A 20,635-nucleotide genomic window follows, 5' to 3' on the forward strand; every position below is an offset into this window, starting at 1 on the left:
GAAGCAGGAACTGGTGACTAAGTGGAATAGTCCTTGATAATCTCTACTTCATTAACAGTAAAAGTCAAATAGAGATTCTGCACATTGACTCTTGATTCTGCTGTATCTTTCACTTTAATCTTTAATGTATATCTTTGATATATACTATTACATTTCTTACTTTCATTTAATATACAATCTCAATAGTACATACACAGTGTAACCAATAATGTGGTGTGGGTTGTTTTTTTTCCTTGCAGACAGGATCCAAGAATCCAGTCTTTCCTTTTCCGAACTATTTAGGATATTTTATTCTAGGAAAAACTGAAAAGCTGTCACTCATTTGATGCAACAAAATATATCACCACACATGTTTATGGGCAAGCTTACCTCAATCCATGAGCTGCTTAACATGCTGTGAAAATAATCTGTAAAGAAAGGCATTTCAGTTCAAAATGCAGTAAAATTTCAATTAAAAAAGACAATATGACTTATATATGTATATAAAAAATGCACACACATACCAAGTCTTGCACAAAGTACACATTTATGACACGGGAATTCCTTTCCATCTAAAGATTTCAGGGTCACATCGCAGAGGTATGAACTAAAAGATATTTAATAGAATCAGAACTGTGACTATTCAGAAGAGATACAAGCTTTAAACTCTATAAATAAATGCTTACTTTAGCAAGTTAGGACTTATCCTTTAAAATAAAACACACCTAAACTTTAATAATATCATATAAAATTAACCTAAAAGTACTGGCACGATAATTTCAAGAGAGAAATTTTTTGTCCAAAGTTGAGCCCTCAAAATACCATCTGAACTATTTCCTTCAAAACATGGTCAGTTACTGTTTCACAACTGCTATGACCAAATAAGTTCATTATAGCTAATTTTAGTCATTCTTAAATAGTCTATGTCAAGTTAGCTATTTCTTTTGCATTAGTAGCTACTGTAAGCTTTGACAATGTATTTTAAGAGTGAATTAATCCAAATCCTGTGAAAATAACACCTTTATGCAATGTAGCTTTTACTACATCAGTAGACTATACAAGCCTTTGAGGATAAATAACCCAGTCGCACTAATGATATTAAACAATTCTGATAAAGATGTAAGGAATTTCTCTATTTAAAGATATTCTAGAGATTTTTCTTAATTAGAAAAATAATATTATACATTTGCTTATTTCCAATCCATGCAGTCTTATTGTCAGAGCAAGCATATTTGCAAAAGTGAAACTGCTTTTGACTGGATTACCTGCAACATTTCTCCTGGCATTAGTGTTCTATGACACAGATAATCCACAGAACACATTAACATACAGCAAAAAGCAGCAAAAAATATGCCATTCATCTATCCCAGATTACTAATTGACAGATCAGTCTATAAGCATATACAGAGAACCTCCAAACATGAGTCACTGTGAAAGAGAAGTGTATACCAGCAGTTAAAATACAGCTGATCAACCTTGGCCTACACTTAGCAGAGGAAGACATGACATAAGAGGAAGACCTCAGGGACAGGGGAAGCTTGATTTAAAAAGTTTACCATTTCTTCTGATTTAACTTTGGTTTGTTCCCATTCTTCTTGTTGACAACATTAATTTTTCCATTTTCCAACCTGATTCCATCCAACCTGCAAATCGTTAAGTAATACAATTAGTATACAGTTCTAACCATTAAGGAAGAACACTTTCGCAAAGTAACAGCACTTCAGCTGAGCCAAGATAGCAGTTTTGAAAAGAGGCACGTTTCACCATGGGCTTTTTAGCACTCCAAGGAGGCTTGTGAATGGGGTGGTAAAGACGTAAGAGTGCCGCTGGTGAATTACAAAGCGACACACTTTCAAAGGGAAACATGGAAATTACACTTGGGAACTCACTCTTAGCAGCAGCTTTACACATTTGTTGATTAGTTTTAGTGTTTGTGAAAAATACTTTGAAGAAAACTGCCCTAAAAAAAGATGATTACCTTCTTTGAAAGGAAAAGTCAAATGCATAGAAAAACACAAAACAAGACTGAGTAATACAGTTCCACAGAGACATTTGGTCTCAATTCCATTACTTTCATCACATAACATTAAAAATGCAACAGTTAAACAACAATTTAACTTTGCTTTATGTTGGTTTATGTTAAATATAGTCATTGTCTACAGAAAAACTGGTAGACAATGGTAGAAAAACTGGTTTCTATACTGACCACAGTATAGAAATCTATAAATCCCAAACTCATTAGATCAGCTGTCTCTAACAAAACAAGTATTGATGTTTTATGACAGTCATTCTGGAAAGTCAGATGATGCGCACCAGATGTGGAGTCTAAGAGAGCTCACGCCTTAAAAGGTACACAGGACATGTTTTAAATACAAATGTCCAAATGCTTCTAGGACACAGTAAGGGCCAACAGCACATACCTATCATATAGAAGCCTATTGAAACATAATGCTTTAAGTACCTAATCATGCTACTAAAGTCTGCAAAAAAAGGGCAAACTTATCAAACCCAACTAGCCTTCTGCTTTAATAACAACTACAGTTAGGTCAGCTTTCATAAAAACACCCTGTGAAGGGCTTGCCAGAATATAAATGCATTTCCTTTCACCTACCTTCCACTTAAATTGCTGAGTCCAAACTTCTTTGCAGCACTTTGCAACATTTTTATGAGGTTAGCTTCTTCACCAACTTTGCCTTTTTTAGATTTGCTCTTCTGTTTTTCATTTATAGCTTGTACTTGATTATTTCTATAAATCTCAAATGCAGACTTCCCATTAACATTTTCATCAAAACTCATTTTGCTCAGGTTAGAAATTAAAGTATCTTGATATTCTTCTGATTTTCCTTTATGCAGGATTTTTGGTTTATAACCATGAGTCAGAAGATCACAAGTATCGGTGTATATGAACTGCAGAAGATATGCAAACAGGTCTGGATGAACTTTCTCTATGACATAAAGATCACAGCCAACAGCATCTTCCTCTTTACGGTAGACGTCTGGAGTGTCTAGCTGGTTGTCACTGGAAAGAAACAGCTTCTTGAAGAAGTCAGAGCGTGCAGCCAAGATGTATTTGTGCACGGGGTACATTCTTGTGCCAATCTGAAAAGTCACATCATGGATGCTGTCCATTTCATCTGTTTCATCTAACAGTTTGCCAAAATCCTCTCCAAAACTCGATAATGACACACTTGGAATCTCATAGAGACTAGAACAAAATGAAATCCATCAAAAAAAAAAACACTATTTACAACCTCCATAAAATTTTACATAGTATTTTTAATGAAGAGGGTAAGGCTGTTTCCATTTGGTTTGTTTGGGTTTTTTCTTACTTTGCTGGACTATTCAACATATCCTGTCCTGTTCTTCACAAAAAACTAATAAAATGGGATTTAGGCAATTAAACCACATATGTAAGATCTGTCTAGCTTCAGAATAACAAATATAGTACTTTGTCTTTATAATGTAGCCAGTAAATATGTATTATCAGGACTCTTTTATCTTCATCTTATTTTTCCAAAAAGAAAAAACAGAAATGTTTGCTCTATTTCATGTTCACAATCCAAAGCAATAAGAAAAAAAGTTAATATTTACTTATTTATCAGATATATTGGAAACTATTGTAAGAGTGCAAGGAACATGTTTCAGTATTCTAGTTACTCATTTTACTCTAAACATTCTTTCCAAACGAATAAAAGATCCACTTTTCATTTTCATTTAAAAGATGATCATTGGTGATTACTGAAGGCATTAATTTCTACAGTGTTTAGAGCTCTAGTGTGTTCAGAAATACATCACAAATTCTTGCCTTGAACATTTCAGATAAAACATCAACACTATCCATACTAATTATGCTAATATTTAAACTGAGGTCTTTGGGAACTTCAACACAGTTGTTTACTAACAAGTGCTCTAGCAGTATTGATAACTCCATCTACTATATCTTATGTTATGAGCCAAAAAAGGCTTTTTAAAAGAATTATTTAATTTCAATCACACACACAAAAAAACCCTAGAAAAATTACAGTTTTTGAGATTGTAAATATACCTTGTTTTAGGATCTGACTGTAAAACAGCAAAATTGCAGCCATTAGGATCAGTGGCGATGCTAACAGCTCGGTGGACAAAAGTCAGCTTCTGAAGTCGAATTCTTTCATACACACTGTTCGTATCATGTTCACAAGATGCATCACATGAAGAATTCTGAAGGCTTGATGCAAGTTCTGCTAAAGAAAAAAAATAAAATAGAAGATTTAAAATGAAAATTCAGAGAAAGGTACAGCTACTTAAAAAGCCACTGATATAATAAAAAAACCAAGATTTATGACTTCTGTAAGTCCATTGATGGAGTCACTGAATAAGGTTAAATTATGCTGAAGATTTCAGGTAACTTAACTGAAACGAAGGAAGAGATTTTAAGAATAAGACTTGACATTACATCTAGGAGAGCTTCTTGTGGAAGTCTTGCCACTCTAACATTCGATGCAACCTCCTGTGGAATGAGCCAAGCTGTGCAACAGCGTACAGCCATGCAAGATTTTCTTTTCCTGTCATATCAATTACAGCAGATACAATACAGTTGCCTTCAGACTTCATATTGTATCTGTTTAAATTATACACAAACTAACAAAGTACTATAGAAAAAGAGTTATATTCTCTGAATACTGGATTATTTTTTCAAGAACTGGATAACTGAATATATGCACAGCATTTGCCACATTCAATAAAGCCTTTCAAAGAACCAGAAGCTCTCATTCATTACAAATCAGTGATGAACATCCACTAGACATTCAATTAGTCAACAGGTCTGCATTCCGAAGTTTCCTTCAAGACGGTAAAACCAGAAAAAGAACAGCAATAAGCAGAAAGAATAGAGTGCCTACAGACACATACCAGCACCAGGGCAAACAGAGCCAAAAGGAGATGCATTTGGTGCCTCTTTAATGAGGAAACTACAGCATAAAATGCATAAAATAAGAAAGCAGCAACAGAGTAAACTATTATGCAATTCTAGATTAAGTAACAAAGGAAAAATTTTTGCTATGAAAGACTGCAAAAATAGACTGAAAAAACTAACAATTGAATCTCAGTATCAGAAGAAGCAGAACTGCAACATAAAGCTATAAAGTTCAAACAGATCCCAGGTTGGAAGTAAATCCATTTCTATGCAGAGTTTTAAGACCCCTTCATGAATAGAGCTGACAGCTTCAATTAAAATCTTGTCCTATAGTACACAGGTATCTTCCACGCAGAAACACAATCCATCAGGACCTACTCTCAGCAATATGACCCAAGTTAATAAGGCAGAAATTGCTCTGAACCCTGTATTACACCCAGATAACGGTCTGGGAAACATGATAAGGTCTCACAGACTTAGCAATGCAAGCAAGTACATGCTCCTTTTATTTAATGCCAGACTCTCAGGACTGGTCATCTAACATGTGACAAGATCACTACACTGGACCCTCGTGCTGCTATGACTCTTCAGAAATACTTTTCTTCCTGATACTGCTTGCCATCTGAATGTTAACTGAAAGCTGCAAAGTAAGTAAGTCTTAGTATTACTGAGGAAAGAGAAGAGTAGTGGTCAATGCTAGAGGAAATAACAAACCCACCACATAATACTGTTAGAGACTGTAAAGATTCAATTCAACTTTCACATTGATTTGAAGTATTTAAAACCCATTAAGAAATCACAGCTAACCTTTCTTTTCTGAGATTTTTTTCACTTCTTCCAGCCACTTCCCTGTAAAGGCTTCACCATCCTTTGTGACAAACATGATTTCATTCCTATTTAAAGCAACATCGGACATGAAGACTTGCCGGCCATACACCCAACGACATTGCTTCATGGAGCTGTTAGATGATTTCCAGCAAAACACCTATAATTGTTTCAGTGAAAGAGGAAATCTTCATATCATATAAAAGCAGTTACATATTGCATGCCACCTTTTTAAGCATAAGAACATGCCACCTCAAAGCTGCATATAAAAGGAGAAAGACATTCTTCAAAATTATACTCTAAAGTGTTATGAGCATCTATTACAAAGAACCCACATGTGATACAGGGAAAATCTCCTATGATATCAAGATCCATTTGTCCTTGAAGGGCATTTGAAAAGTTTCTCTGAATATTCAAACATCTTCACAGCATTTGGAATGGAGACCATGACCAAACACACACTTCAAAACATTCAAGAGAAACATGCAGAACTACATGCACAGCAGGACCCCAACAAGGGATACTGCAGATATCTGAAAAAAACAAGCGTGTAGCAACAATCCCACACAAGGTAAAGCCCTGATGTGGCATTAGTGGTGCTGAAGTCAGGTTTTCACATTCTCTCATTGAAGGACCTGCACAGGTCTTTTCCCCTCTTTTGAGCCCTACAGAATCCCATAATGGTTGAGGTTGGAAGGGACATCTGGGGGTTATCCAGGCCGAATCCCTGTTCTAGCAGGCCCACCCAGAGCCAATGAACAAGTCCAGACAGCTTCTTAATAGCTCCAAGGATGGAGATTCCACAACCTCCACGGGTAACCTGTGCCAGGTGCTGATGTTCAGAGGGAACCTCCTTCATTCCAGTTTGTGCCCGCTACCTCTAGTTCTGTCACTGGGCACCACTGAAAAGAGCCTGGCTCCATCTTCTTTACATGTTGCCTTCAGGTTTGTATATACACTGATAAGATCCCCTTAGAGAGAGCATTCTCTTCTCTAGGCTAAACTGTACTCTCTTAAAGAGAGTACAATCAAGCCAGATCAGGAAGCGCTGATTCAGGAAACAGAAGTATTAAGATCCCAGCTCTCTCCTTACTCAATAATTTATACTGACTTAAAGCACTAAAGATCCCAGCATTTGCCAGTATTCAGCATGGAAAGATATGTAATGTAGGTTGACATAGTTCCTCTGATGCAGAAAGACAAAGTAGATTCTTACTGCTAAAGCAATGCCCCAGAGATGCTGAAGGGGCACTACCAATAGTACAGATGCTAGAGGCTAAACCTCACATGAACAAATACTGAACTGGAAGTTCATAATCTCTGAGACACCTAATGACCTAAGAAACAGAAAAGATCACCCCAAAACATAACTGAGTCAAATGCAAGGAAAGAAAAGGAAATACCCACACTGCTCTCTATTTTGACATACAAGCTCAGTTTTTAAGTGTTCTTTAGGAAGGCAGTTTCAGTAACAAAACCTTTTTGTAAACACCACTAGATGGCACTGAAGCTTTAGATCGCCCAGTGAGCACACCTAGAAAAGGCCGGAGTTTTGAAGGATCCTACAAACTGCTACTCTGTGAAAGAATGAGGAAAGGAAACAATAAATCCATCACAGTATTCCAGTTGTGAGTCTACACAGTGTCTGCACTTAACTGTAAATACTAAGCCATTCGCCAGGTTTAGCTGCAGCTTTTCAACAATAAAAGGGACATCTCATCTGCAAAACAGCTGTTTTTCAGGAAAGGCTCTAAAACCTCAAGTCCACAGACTACTTCTGAAGGGCATGAAGGTGACTGGGTAGGTGGGGTGAAAGGAGAGAGAGAGAGAGAGAGAAACAGAGAGAGAGAGAGAATGAGAGAGAACACCCCAAACTAGACTATGTCTGCTATATAACCACTTACATATGTAAAGAAGTTTACACCTTCACTGAAAAGCCATTAGATTGTGAACATATTTAAAAATATACCACTGAACATTACTTCAGTAGTCTTCCCACAGCCTTTTAAAGAAAAAAAAAAATCACTAGCAGCTCCACAGAAATGAACTCTATGCATTATTCTGTCCTGTCAACTTCTTATGTTTAAAGTTTGATTAATTCATATGCAGCCTGCTATACAACTGATTTCCAGTAACACAACTTACTCTTCCAGCTTCATCCAGTGCTAGAATGCAAATCTTCTGACCCCCATTTTCTTTAAGATGCTGAGTATCTACTTTATATTCCAAATATCCCCCATTAACAAGAACTTTTTTAAGGTTCAGCTGTCTGAAAGAACACAAAAGGTTAAATTAGTATTTCTTTATTGTATACTGATGTTGTCTCTATGACAGTTACCTTTTTCATTTAAAGAAGCAGTAAAAAAAAATATAGTTGAGGTAGCAACAGTGAAAAGTTACTTAAGTCTAATTTCTCACCACTGGTACTACTAACATAACTGCTAATAAAACCCTATTAGTAAACTGTAATTTTTCCATTGCTTTTAAGTAAATCACATCATATCCACAGGTTCTTTGCAAAATTCTGTATGTGAAAACCAGTATGTGATTTAGCTTTGACAAAAATTATAGTGGTATAAATTAGCTGTCTGTACTAAAAGACTTATGCAATTCCATAAGGTTTTTGGTGGAATTTTTTTTTACCTGATTAAAACCATGCAAGTTCTATCTTCTCAGTTTCTTAGTATACGAGCGCAATACATGGTATTACGTTTCTTCAAGTGCCAGCACTTGGAGATCACACTTACAACCATGTAGAAGATGAAGTATAAAACATGTTATATCATTAAGATATAATATGTTAGTAAATACTGCTGGAATTTGAAGTGAAGCTGAAAAGCTAACTGAGAGTTAGCTGGGGAAAAAAACATCATAGAGTCATACAAGTGATAGAACGGTTTGGATTGTAAAGGACCTTACAGATCATCCAGTCCAACCCCTGCCATGGGCAGGGACCCCTCCCACCAGTCCAGGTTGCTCAAAGCCCCGTCCAACCTGGCCTTGAACGCTTCCAGGGAGGGGGCATCCACAGCTTCCCTGGGCAACCTGAGCCAGTGTCTCACCAACCTCACGGTGAAGAATTTCTTCTTAATATCCAGTCTAAATCTACCCTCTTCCAGTTTAAAACCATTACACCTCACCCTATCACTACACTCCCTGACAAAGAGTCCCTCCTCATCTTTCCTGTAGGCCCCCTTTAAGTACCAGAAGGCTGCTCTAAGGTCTTCCCAGAGCCTTCTCTTCTCCAGGCTGAACAACCACAACATTCTCAGCCTGCCCTCAAAGGAGAGGTGCTCCAGTCCCCTGATCATCTTCACAGCCCTCCTCCAGACTCACTCAAACTAGTCCACATCCTTCTTACGCTGGGGGCCCTAGGACTGGATGCAGGTGGGGTCTTACAAGAGCAGAGGGGCAGAATCGCCTCCCTGGCCCTGCTGGCCACCCTTCTTTTGATGCAGCCCAGGATGAGGTTGGCTTTCTGGGCTGCAAGAGCACACTGTCAGCTCATGTTGAGCTTCTCATCAACCAACACCCCAAGTCCTTCTCCTCAGTGCTACTTTCAATCCCTTCTTCACACAGCCGGTGTTGGTGCTTGGGACTGCCCCAACCCATGTGCAGGACCTTGCATTTGGCCTTGTTAAACTTCATGAGGGTCATATTAGCATGAAATGCTAATTACCTCTACTAATCTGTTCTTGCAAGGTAAGTAAGAGAACGGGATCAAATAATTTTCAAAATTTGAGTTACAAAATTACCAGTTTCAATATTTTTAAACCTATGGCACAAAATATTTTCTCTTAGTATGTTTTTTTAAAATATCTTTGGTAAATGTGTGAATAGCACATTAGCCTCATCTAATAATAAAACCAAATAAACAAACAAAATAGCCACAGTTCATATGAAAGAACTGACAAAGAAGAAAACCTGGGAGCACTGTATTATCACTACGTTATGCACAAAAATTTTTAAAATAGGTTGCATGTGTAAGACTGCAGTGAAGTCTTCACCTTCTGTTCTTCATGACAAATTAGAAAAGTCACACATACTTTGAAGCCATCTTTTTGCACTGGTAGTCTGCAAGTAAATAAATATCTCCTCTTTCAGTAACGCATACTGTAGCGCCATCGCTTGCAGAGACCAAAGACAGAGAGATATCTTTATGGTGTAGAGCAGAAACTTGTCGAGGTGCAGTTACACATTTTTCTCCATTAGGATCCAGCAGATAACCTAGAAAAGACAACACACCCCAAAACCATTATTTGCTATTCCACACATTGCACATTGAAAGGACACTTTGCTAAACTACTGTGAAGAACCTTTAAATTCTGAAAGATTTTTTAGGTAGTTAGATAATTCTTCAAAATAATTAAGAGACCCACCACACATACTTTTTAGCTCACCACAAACATGAGAAAACACTCAAGATTTGATATACAAAAAATTAAGTAAGGCATATTCTACAAGGAAAGCTATTTAATGTGGTTAGACTCTGTAGTGGCACTGCCTTTGATTCAAAAGAAAGAAAAATTTATTTGATCATATTACAGTTCAAGACACTAGAAATACTCTCACACTTGCATAAACTACAGATTTTTTCAGCCATTGGCAGTTACCAAAGAAGCTTGTCATAAAAATTACTGTAAATGCACGTAAGATAGGCAGTTACATGAAACAACAGACAAGGTTGGAGCTGTAATGTAGTCTCTGAATAGACACATACAAAAAAAATCAGGTTATTGCTGCTCTGCTGCATCAAGAAACCTAACACAAAGAATCTCATACATAATGTAAGTGCATAGAGAGCAGGGTTATGTCTGCACCACAGAGTGGATCTGGGTATGAAAATCCAGGAAAAAGGAGCTGAGCTACCTCTACAGCTGGAAGCAACCCTGTCATATTACAGTGCAGTGCTATGTCAAAATACCTTACAGAGGGAAGGTTTATTACCACGGGTCTATCAGATTGCCCAGCTGACACAACTACACCACTTATGATCCAATTACTGTCTCCATATGGTACTGCAACTGCAACAGGCCACGTGCACACCAGAGTAATCTCAACAACACAAGCAACTACAAAACAATTTATAATTTTTTCACATACCTTCGCATTCTTAAATAGGAACACAAAAAATTGTCTGAACCTGATACAGTTAATCTGCTTCAGTTCTGGCAAGTACCAGAGCTAGCTAACAGTTTTGTTTGCACACAGATACAGAACTGCAGAAATGCAAATCCAAAGCAATATTGCAATACCTGTTTATTGAAGAAGATAAAAGCAATTAAAACATCCCACTCATACAAGAAATCAAGAAGTTCGCTAGATGATAATACATTTCTATTAGGTTCTTTCTTGACTTCAGAATAATACTTAGTTAAGTGAAGATTTTGGTAATGGCGTTGTTGAAAAAAAATTCTAGATATGGTCAAGCATTTCAGTTGAAAAGTTCAGTAGAAAAAAGTTATCAGTGGCATGTTTACAGTGTGTGGTGAAAGAAGGACATAGGCAGGAGAGCTAAATGCTAGTCTATAATTATTAAGGGCAGTACCAGCCAGACTGCTGGAAGGAGATAAGCGTGCCTTGGGCTAATTTGCAACACAAACCAGCAACATTCTGTTTCCTAAAAGTCCTCAGTGGCAGAACCACACAAAACACATAGAAAGCGGAAGAATTGTAAAGAGTTCAAATAACAGAGCTAAGTTCAACCAGCTCCCATCATCTGAAAACGTGAAAGTGTCTGGCAGTAATGAAAAATATTCTTCAAAACGAGCGTGAAGGGATGATGTCATCAGACTGGCTTAAAAAAATTTAAAAAGAAAGATAAGAGAAAGCTTTAATCAGGCTTCTGTTGTAAGAAGCAGATGACAGCTTTTGTATGAATAGCATCTTTTCATGGCTGGGTTTTACTTTCAGAACACTTCTACCTTACCTAGTTGGCCGCCATTCAGCCCCATGGTATACACTGCTTCCTTAGTCCATAGCACTGTATGGAATCTGCCTGCAGCCACTCCAATCACCATTCTACCTTTCAGGTTTTTTGCCTGAACCTAAGCACAAATCCAAAGTACATCTTAATATTAAGCAGCAACACGTGTATTTCAAATGTACACAGTTCTGACAACATTTAACTTCTAAAGTCATTAAGAATGAAGCATTGCTACCAACCCACATACAGTCTAGTAAGTCAGGATTACTTCATAAATTTGTCAAGTGGAACACTACTATACTAATCACAAAAAGAAATAAACTTTTTACATTATCTAATCAGGACTAGAATCAAATTTCCTTGGGCTGTCTTCACATGTAAGGTGTTGAACAAGACTGCACAGGATATGTATAAGACAGCAAAAAACAACTCTGGTGCTGTGAAAGTGGCAGCTACAAAGTTTCAGCTTCTAAGTCCTAATGCCCTAAACACACTACAGAACACTATACTATGAGGACAGGCTGAGACAGCTGGGATTATTCAGCCAGGAGAAAGAAACAGTTAACTATTTAAAATTGAGATGTATAACACAGAATCAAGATTTTATCTGAACTCACATTGGACTTCATTGTTCTGAAAACGTTTAAAAGTTATTTCCACAATCTTCACATTTTACTTTCTGTTAAAAACAAACAAATAACTAAGCTTTGACTGATGACATTTTTACCTGTCTAGGAACACTGCAGTTAGCAGGAGGAGGAAGAATACCCAATTGATGGAAAGTATTTAAACCAAACGTGTAAACATATCCATCGTCTGTTAGAACAACAGTATGATCCTTAGCTGCAGCTATCTGGGAGCACTGATGGCCTCCCAAGCCTTCCACAAGTCTTGGAACCTGAAAAAGAAAAATTAAGTATTGATATAAAAATATACTGGTTTGATATTAACCAGTGGCCATCTATGAAACTGAAGTTGCAACAACAGTAAGTCATTACCAAATACTGAACTACAGATGAAAATGTATCTGAACACAGAATACACTCATTAACATAATTACCACATCCAGTGCAATAAGATGAACTACTTTAATTTGAAATGCATCCTCTGCTATCAGGTGAGATGATTTTAAACCTACCTGCTCCAAAATTAGGTTGGAAACTATATCTTCAAGACAGCTGTACAAAACTCACAAGTAATAAAGATTTCCCCCTTGAAAAAACAGGATAATCCTAAGAAAATTCCACAGAATAAGGAAGCAGTTCCGTATCTTTGACTATTCATGCACTGTAACGTGCGTTCTTCTTTATTCAACTGGGTAACGTCCCAATTTCAAAACATCAATTTGCAAAAAATTCTAATGTCATAGGATGGCTTTTTTTTTTTTAAATTTAAAATTTTTAATTTAAAAAAAGCTTTAAGAATTGAGCTTGTCTTCACTATAACATCCAGCACCATAACATCAAGTTCTATCAGATACCTGATATTAAGAATTTTTAAAAAATACTGTGTTGCATACCAAATGCTCACTACCAGGCAGTGTGCACAGGAAGGGACACTGAGGTCTAAGAATTATATTCTCATTGTATCTTGGTCTCCTCAAATGTAGTACATTGTTCCAACATGCAAGAACAACTCAAATGAAAATGACAAGTGAGTTTTCACATAATAGTTGTGCAACTCCAGTAAGAAGCAACCCTAACATCACTTTTCATGCCACTACAACTCCACCATACTGCCCTTTCCTGTGTGTCAGCCTTGATGTTCATCAGATGGCATCATAAACCTACTTAAGAAGTCAGCCCAGCCAAAACCAATTTGCTTCCACTTATCTGGCATCAGCTAGCCTTCAAAACAAGTCAGCCATAACACAGAAGTTTGACTGCAGTACCTAGCTATCTTAAACTAAATTATATTTAAATGCACAATATTCTACTCTCTGCCACCTCACCAAAAGTACTGGAGAGGTTTTTTTCTGTTACTTGGTGGGAAGCAAGGGGGTTTGTCTGAAATCAACAGCAAACTGATTTTGAAGGTACACTCACACAAACTCTAATTCAATTTTTAGATTTGCTGTTTGAAATAAAAGTATTATGCTAGACTACACAAGATAGCAGAAGACAGCATACCAGGCATGTTTGTTCATCACCATGACCCAAGCGTCCTCCTTGTCCATGTCCACATGTATAAACTTGACCTTTGTGGGACAGGAACACGGAGTGGAATTTGCAGAGTACGACCTGAAAGAAAAAGGGCAAAAATGGGTGAGGAGGAGGCAGTATAGGACAATTTTCACCACCAAAACTACTTTGTGAAGACGTTCAGCTTTAATAAAGATCTGTTTGAGAAAATACGAGTAAAATAGTAGTATTAAAGCACAGGACTGCCAAATCAAGTCACAAAGAACACAAAATATTTGCTTTGAATTTATTATGTATTGCCTTAACTTACTTGGAGAGACCTACGGTTTGTATTTATTAAAGTAAGTTCAAGCATTCCCCTACAGGCTAACAGAAGCTCAAAAGACTGACTATTAAGAGCTGCCTCAGAAGAGCTGAAGAAAACATGTTAAGACTGTAGCAGATTGTCTGTCCTCAATTTATTATTCAAGTTGTACTTTAAGCCTTCAAACGTTCTTAAACTGAAGTCCTAGGAACAGAGCTACTGTTACAGGAAGAGTACATGACAGCACATGCTGCTTTCAACACACGAGGAATTTTAATTCAGCATGCATCAAACAGATTCAGTGTCCCACTGCAGTTCACTATGGGAGTTACACAAAAGGTCAGAAATTCGAAAGTTACAGAAGTCTCATGCTTCTGAATTTATTTAACAATATACAAGCCACATATTCAAGATAAATCATATCAAAAACCATTCTCCCCACTGAAATAGAGAACCACAATTGAACTGAGGGTGACTGGGGAGGGACGAAGCAGCAAGAATGTAATACAGCAGGTCTACTCTAGTACTCCTTAGCTGCTCTAAGCTGATTGTCAGATCAATGGAAACTGCTTGCTGAGAAATAACCAGGAAGAAAGAAAAGGAGAGGGCAGACAAGCAAAAAAAGCAAACACAACAAAAACCCCATAGACACAATTATTTTTTTAGTGTCAATTTTCAGAACTTGGTAACATCTTTAACAGTTGCTTACACACACACACACACACACACACAAACACACAGACTACTCCAAGTTCACTGAGAAATGTGCCTATGTCATACTTTCAGAATACCTGTTTGATATACACGCCATTCCGAGGAAAAAGGTCCACCAGTTCAGGATGATGTTTACCCTGTTGACCACCATGACCCAAAGTAAAATTTATATTGCTTCCCCAGGTGTAGACTTCCGTGGGATCTGCAACGAAAAAAATTACCTCTGTAGCTTGTAAATTTAGCAGTCTCATACGTGACTTTGAAAATCAGCTCCTGCTGCTTCTATTTAAAATTTAAAGAGGAAAGCTGTTCTTACTTAAAATTGAACTTTTAAAAGTTTTATTTTTCTGAGAATTTTTTTCCTTTTAAGTCAGTCATTATTCCTTCAGTTTTACTACACGTGCACATCCTGTGCCTACTGCCAGGATACTGGCACCTGCTCTCTTATGACATTAGAGACTCCACATCATCAGAGATCTCATAACTTACACAGTCCTAATTAGAAACAGAAAATATTGCCTACACTGGTACATGCATTGTGATATTGTTGACACATATCTCCCTGTAAAATACAATTTAAGCCACTTGATTTCCTACCAGTTTTCTTGAAGACCACATGGATTGGCCTATCTTTCATCACAAGATCCAGGGCTGATAAGCCTTCCTTATCCTGAACATACAGACTAACACCATGCTGAAAGAGAAGAGGAAGAGATGAAGAGAAGGAAAAAAGTTTAAAATGTTAACTTCACAGCTTTAAGTATGCCAGGTAAACTTGTAAGGAGCTAAACAAATCTTTATTATTAATAAAAGAAAATCTTCAGACTCTTTCAAGTAAATTGTAAGCAGATCTGAAAAAGAAAACCAAAACAGTGCCATTCTGTTCAACTACATATACAGCATGTTGATCTATTGACTGGGATTTTGCTGTATGAATACTGACTGAGCAATAAGATGTAATCAAGGTAACAAAAAGGAAACACACTTGAAGATAAAGCCTCTATGAAGGGCAAGTATTTACCAAAAATGCATTTACCAGCTTTGCAGAATGTTTTCTTATACTGGCCTGTTTACAGACTCAGTTTTGAGCAGCTGGAGAAGTGAGAAGATAAAAAAAACCTACTATGGCTTTGAAAACAAGCAGGGAACAGTGGATCACAGCTGCTGAGAAAGGGCAAGAGGACACAACCAGCCAGCTAAAACAGCAGCAAGGAAGCTTCAGAAGCACAGAGGATGAAGAGGTCATTGCTTTAGAACACTGAGAGGGGTAGATATTCTCTGTAAGTACCATTTTCTCAATACAAAAAAGTGCTGCTACACCAGCATTGGTTTTAAGGAAGACAAGTGTCAATCAGATCAGTGAAGGGAAGTTCTGTGCCCAAGTAAACGTAATGGATAATTTGGTTGTACCTATGCACTACAGCTCACAGTAAATATAAAATAAAACCTTACAGAATTTCATACTTAAAAGATAAACACATGAAATACAAAATTTAAGGGAGCACAATCCATTCCAGCATGACAAGACAGCCAGCCGCATCTGCAGTAGGGCTTTAACCTGCTTAACCATTTGGAAAAATACCAGCCAGAAGAACATACATTCTTCAAATTACAAAGGCAGCCTTAATAGCAACAATGTATTAATTCACTGTATGACAGACCTAATGTTATGATTTAACAGCTGGATATTCTTCTCTTAGGCAGATGCACAGGTCATTTACAAGCAAAACAGAGGTAGTGATATTCACATGGTGTGAATTTGTAAAAACAAATCCCAATTGCCGAGTGGCAAAACCTGTAGTTAGATACAGTCTGAGAACAAGCCATGACTGCTTCCATCCCACAGCACAAGTCCCTCATACACACTACTTGAGTACCCCAGGGATTGATATCAGAGCCAGTACTATTTAACATCTTCACTAATGGCCTGGATAATGGGACAGAGTGCACCCTCAGCAAGGCTGATGATGATACAAGACCAGAAGGAGTGGCTGATAAGTCAATGAGTTGTGCTGCTGTTCAGAGGGACCTCAACAGGCTGGAGCAATGGGCTGAGAGGAACCTCATGAAGTTCAACAGAGAAATGCAAATCCTGGCCCTAGGGAGGAACAGCCCAGTGTACCAATACAGCTGAAGGCCGACTGCCTGGAAAGCAGCTTGGCAGAAAAGGATCTGAGGCTCCTGGTGGACAACCAGTTGACCACAAGCCAGCAATGTGTCCTCATAGCTAAGAATGGTGAGAGCATCCAGGGCTGCATGAGGGAGTGTTGCCAGCAGGCATTACTCAGCACTGGCGAGCCAAAGCTGGAGTGCTGGGTTCAGGTCTGTACTTCCCAGTACAAGACAGACATGGACACAAATTGAAATAAAATCAATTCTGTTTAAATCCAAACTCCATTTTTACAGGGCTAATATTAAAACACTGGAGCAGAGGTGTTTGAGACCCTGTCCCTGGAGACATTCAAAATCCAACTGGACACAGTCCTGGGCAACCTGCTCTAGCTGACCTTGCTTGAGCACAGGGGTTGGACCAGACAGTCTTCAGAGATCTCTTCCTAGCTCAGCTATTTCATAATTCTATTCTATAATCCCTTCCTGTTGTACTGCATTATAGAAAGGTATTACAGCAACATTGAGAGACTTCAGTTAAGGAACTAGGAGGTAGAGCACCCTTCATGAGCTGTTTCATTTTGCTTCTTAGAGGAGTATCAGCAGAAGTAGCTATCAAAAAAAATCTCATTTATACAGCTGACAGAGGAGTGAAATATGCTTGGGGAAGCCTGTATAGGCCTCCTGAAAGCAAATATCAGAGACACAGATATATATACACACACACTAGAGGACTGAATGCTTTTTGATACATCACATACACAGTTGCCAGTTTTCCAGAGAACAGAATCACGTATGATTCTCACACAAACACCTACTTTTGTGAATTTTAATTAAAACCCCCACACTATGTAAGGGTATGGCACATGAAATCCATACTTAACATTTACCAGACTGTCAGGAATTAAAAAACTACTGGATCCACAACCATTTTGCTTGTAGAAAGCAGAGTTTAATGGCTAGTCATTGCCATTTAAAAAGGCTGAACTAAAACCAGAAAATTCTCTGTCTTGAAAGGTTTTCTTTTAAGTTTTTCTTTACTCTAAACCACAAATATTTCATTTTCTCATGTGGTTAAAGAACCCTGAACATCTTGAGTATACGTAGCTCTTCCCTTTGTTGTACTTGGGACAGCAGGAAGAGAAGAGCAATCCAAAAATACATACAACTTGCTAAGTGGTAGGAAAGAAACAGCAATTGCAAGAAAGGAATGGGGGGACTGAGCAAAAGCCATGGTTAAAGCATTATTAAACTGCGAATTGCTTAATAAAATGCTCTGTATCTTGAAGTGCTTATCTCTCAAATGTAAGATTCATCTCTAATTATAACTCCAGTTAAGCTTTTACTATTTTATGTTCCCTAAATCACTAATTGGTATAAGTACTGAAGAGTCTATTTTTAGAGTATCTTTAGTCTGATCACTCTCCACTTTTAAGATCCTGACCCTGATATCATCCGCACAAACCAGTCTTCAGGGAAATCCACAATTAATCAGGGATCCTTACTCAGTGCTGACTTCAGCATGGTCAAAGGCAGACATCTTTTACGAACACAGAGAAATTTCAAGTAAACCAATGCACTGTGATCTAAACGCAGTATTAAGACTACCCCCAAGAGGCTTTCAGGCAAGTTCAAAAAACCTACTTTTACATAACAAATACAACTCTAAAAATTGGAGATACCAAGGAAAACCATGGCTATAAAGCACTCACCTTCAGTAATGACAGAACGCAGTCAATGTATCCATAAAATATGCTTCTGTGCAAAGCTGTCCATCCAGACTCTTTGTCTTTCGCCAAGAGATCTACTCCTTTGGTCTCAGCCAACCAGTCTAGCACACCTTTTTTGCCACAAGATGAAGCAAGATGAATAACGTTTCTACCAAAGGCATCTTTTATGGTTGCAGCATTGTAGCAGTAAGAAGAGAGAAAGGCCTTGATCTGGCCTTCACTTCCTCTGGTTACCACAGAAATAACATCCAAAGCATGCTGTAGAGATCGACACTTTGAAGTGCAGTCTGGCATGAAAGCACTCATCTTCACTTCTGAAGCTGCTCCTCTCCTTAAGGGGAACAACCCTTAGGTGTATCAAGGCACTCCAATTCAGTACACAACACGGTGCCCTAAAAAACTTGTAATTCCAAGGGTATAAATCCAGTTTTATTGAGCTGCCATTAGAAGTCTTTGTACTGTTGTGTTTGGCACTTGATAGAAGTAAATATTTATAAATATATATTTTTAGAAGTCTTACTTCACCATCTTATATAACAAATATTCTTGTCCATAGAAAAACTGCAAAAGTGAACTACCTCAAGTGTGGAGAGGGGGATTCCCCCTCCACACCACCTTATTCTTCTAACACTCCATAATTGCAAGGGAGACCTGAAAGAGAACAAACGAGAACAGATCAGTCAACAAAAATTCTATTCCCCAGCAACTGTACCAATTTAAATGCATATCAAACTAGTGCTTGCAAATACCGTAGCAAAGTAGCAAGGGTTAACTGACCTGCCCCGTGCCATCTGAGCTTATACTCAGGCATTCAGTCAGTTTAAAAAGACCTGACTCCACTCCTCACCCCAGCCTCCAAAGGTACCTCCTTCCTTCTTTCTCTGACATAGATGTCTGAGGCTACACAGTGAACTGCATCCAAAAAAGTCACCTGAAGAGGAAAAAAGATGTTTGCTTTCTCAGCCTTAGGGTCCTTAGAACCCTCATAGTCTGCTGGCTAATTGTGTCATTACTTTGTGATCAGAAAGCAAGAACTGAACTAAAAGGCTGCTGGGGGGGTGGATAAAACCAAAAACCACCCACTCACCAAAAAAAACCCCAGAGCTGTTGAGTAGATCTTGGCAAACAGAGTCTTTGTCAGCCACACTCACAAGAAGGAAAGGACTACCACAGCTTCCCTTAGCCACCGCAAAAAGGAATTTTTTTCTTTCTTTCTTTCTTTTACTTCTCTGTTCCCTGGCCTGAATGCCTACCCATCTCCCTGCTAAGTCTCTCCTGCAGAACCAACAGGAAGGCTCCTCTCCACCACAAATGAGAGAGGAAGGATCACAACAGAGCAAAGAAAAAAAACCTGCATGAGAGCAGTGAATTCAGACTGTTAGCACTTAGGCAGGGCAAAGGTCTAAAGCTCCTGAAATAAAGAGGAAGAAATGAGGATCTAGGTTGGAAGGGATAAGGGAGGAAGAAGAAGGGAAAGGAGGCAAAGATACAAATTCTTGTTTATGAAAATATATCTACAGTCTGGGGCATACAGCATTTCTGCTTATCTGTGCATAGCTATCTTTAGCACAGCCATCTTTCCCTTGCACTCACTTTCTCAAAATTAAAGAAAGCCTGACAGAAGCACTCAACCTATTAAATGCATGCACTTATCTTTAAAAGCACCACAGTACAAGAAATGCAAACAGTACTATAAAAATCACACATAGACCCATCAAAAAAAGGAAAAAAAACAACAATACAACGGGTACTGCTCCCAGAAAAATTCACGCTTCAATCTTTTCAAGCATAAGCTGCAAACTGAGTGAAGTAGTATTCAACCACGTTCAACTCCTTGATGTTTTTGCTTGCTGTGGAAACTGTAGTTTAAAGTTGTTTACCAGTGGAGTAAAATATTCCAAAAGAAGTTGGACAATACTACTGTGAAAGATGAATAAATAAAACTGAATACCTTAGTAAACCCTCAGGAAAACAAACAAACAAAACAAACAAACAAAACAAACAAACAAAACC

The 20,635-nt window shown here is 37.9% G+C and overlaps 1 protein-coding gene across 3 annotated transcripts in view; it reads right to left on the minus strand.

Moving 5' to 3' along the window:
- Nucleotides 1-18,928, minus strand: part of IBTK (inhibitor of Bruton agammaglobulinemia tyrosine kinase) — a 42,534-nt gene extending 23,606 nt beyond the window's left edge. For all 3 annotated transcript variants that reach the window (XM_010191728.1, XM_010191727.1, XM_010191726.1), the window contains exons 1-14: nt 18,605-18,928; nt 15,381-15,477; nt 14,861-14,985; nt 13,754-13,864; nt 12,352-12,522; nt 11,628-11,745; nt 9,745-9,925; nt 7,844-7,967; nt 5,681-5,858; nt 4,025-4,199; nt 2,591-3,184; nt 1,536-1,622; nt 504-586; nt 370-407 (exon numbers count right to left, since the gene is read on the minus strand). In XM_010191728.1, the coding sequence (XP_010190030.1) occupies nt 370-407; nt 504-586; nt 1,536-1,622; nt 2,591-3,184; nt 4,025-4,199; nt 5,681-5,858; nt 7,844-7,967; nt 9,745-9,925; nt 11,628-11,745; nt 12,352-12,522; nt 13,754-13,864; nt 14,861-14,985; nt 15,381-15,477; nt 18,605-18,928 (2,406 nt within the window). The remainder of the gene's footprint in view (nt 1-369; nt 408-503; nt 587-1,535; nt 1,623-2,590; nt 3,185-4,024; nt 4,200-5,680; nt 5,859-7,843; nt 7,968-9,744; nt 9,926-11,627; nt 11,746-12,351; nt 12,523-13,753; nt 13,865-14,860; nt 14,986-15,380; nt 15,478-18,604) is intronic.
- Nucleotides 18,929-20,635: the final 1,707 nt, after the last annotated feature.

Source organism: Mesitornis unicolor, unplaced genomic scaffold, assembly GCF_000695765.1.
Source record: "Mesitornis unicolor isolate BGI_N332 unplaced genomic scaffold, ASM69576v1 scaffold3609, whole genome shotgun sequence".
NCBI classification, from domain to species: Eukaryota; Metazoa; Chordata; class Aves; order Mesitornithiformes; family Mesitornithidae; genus Mesitornis; species Mesitornis unicolor.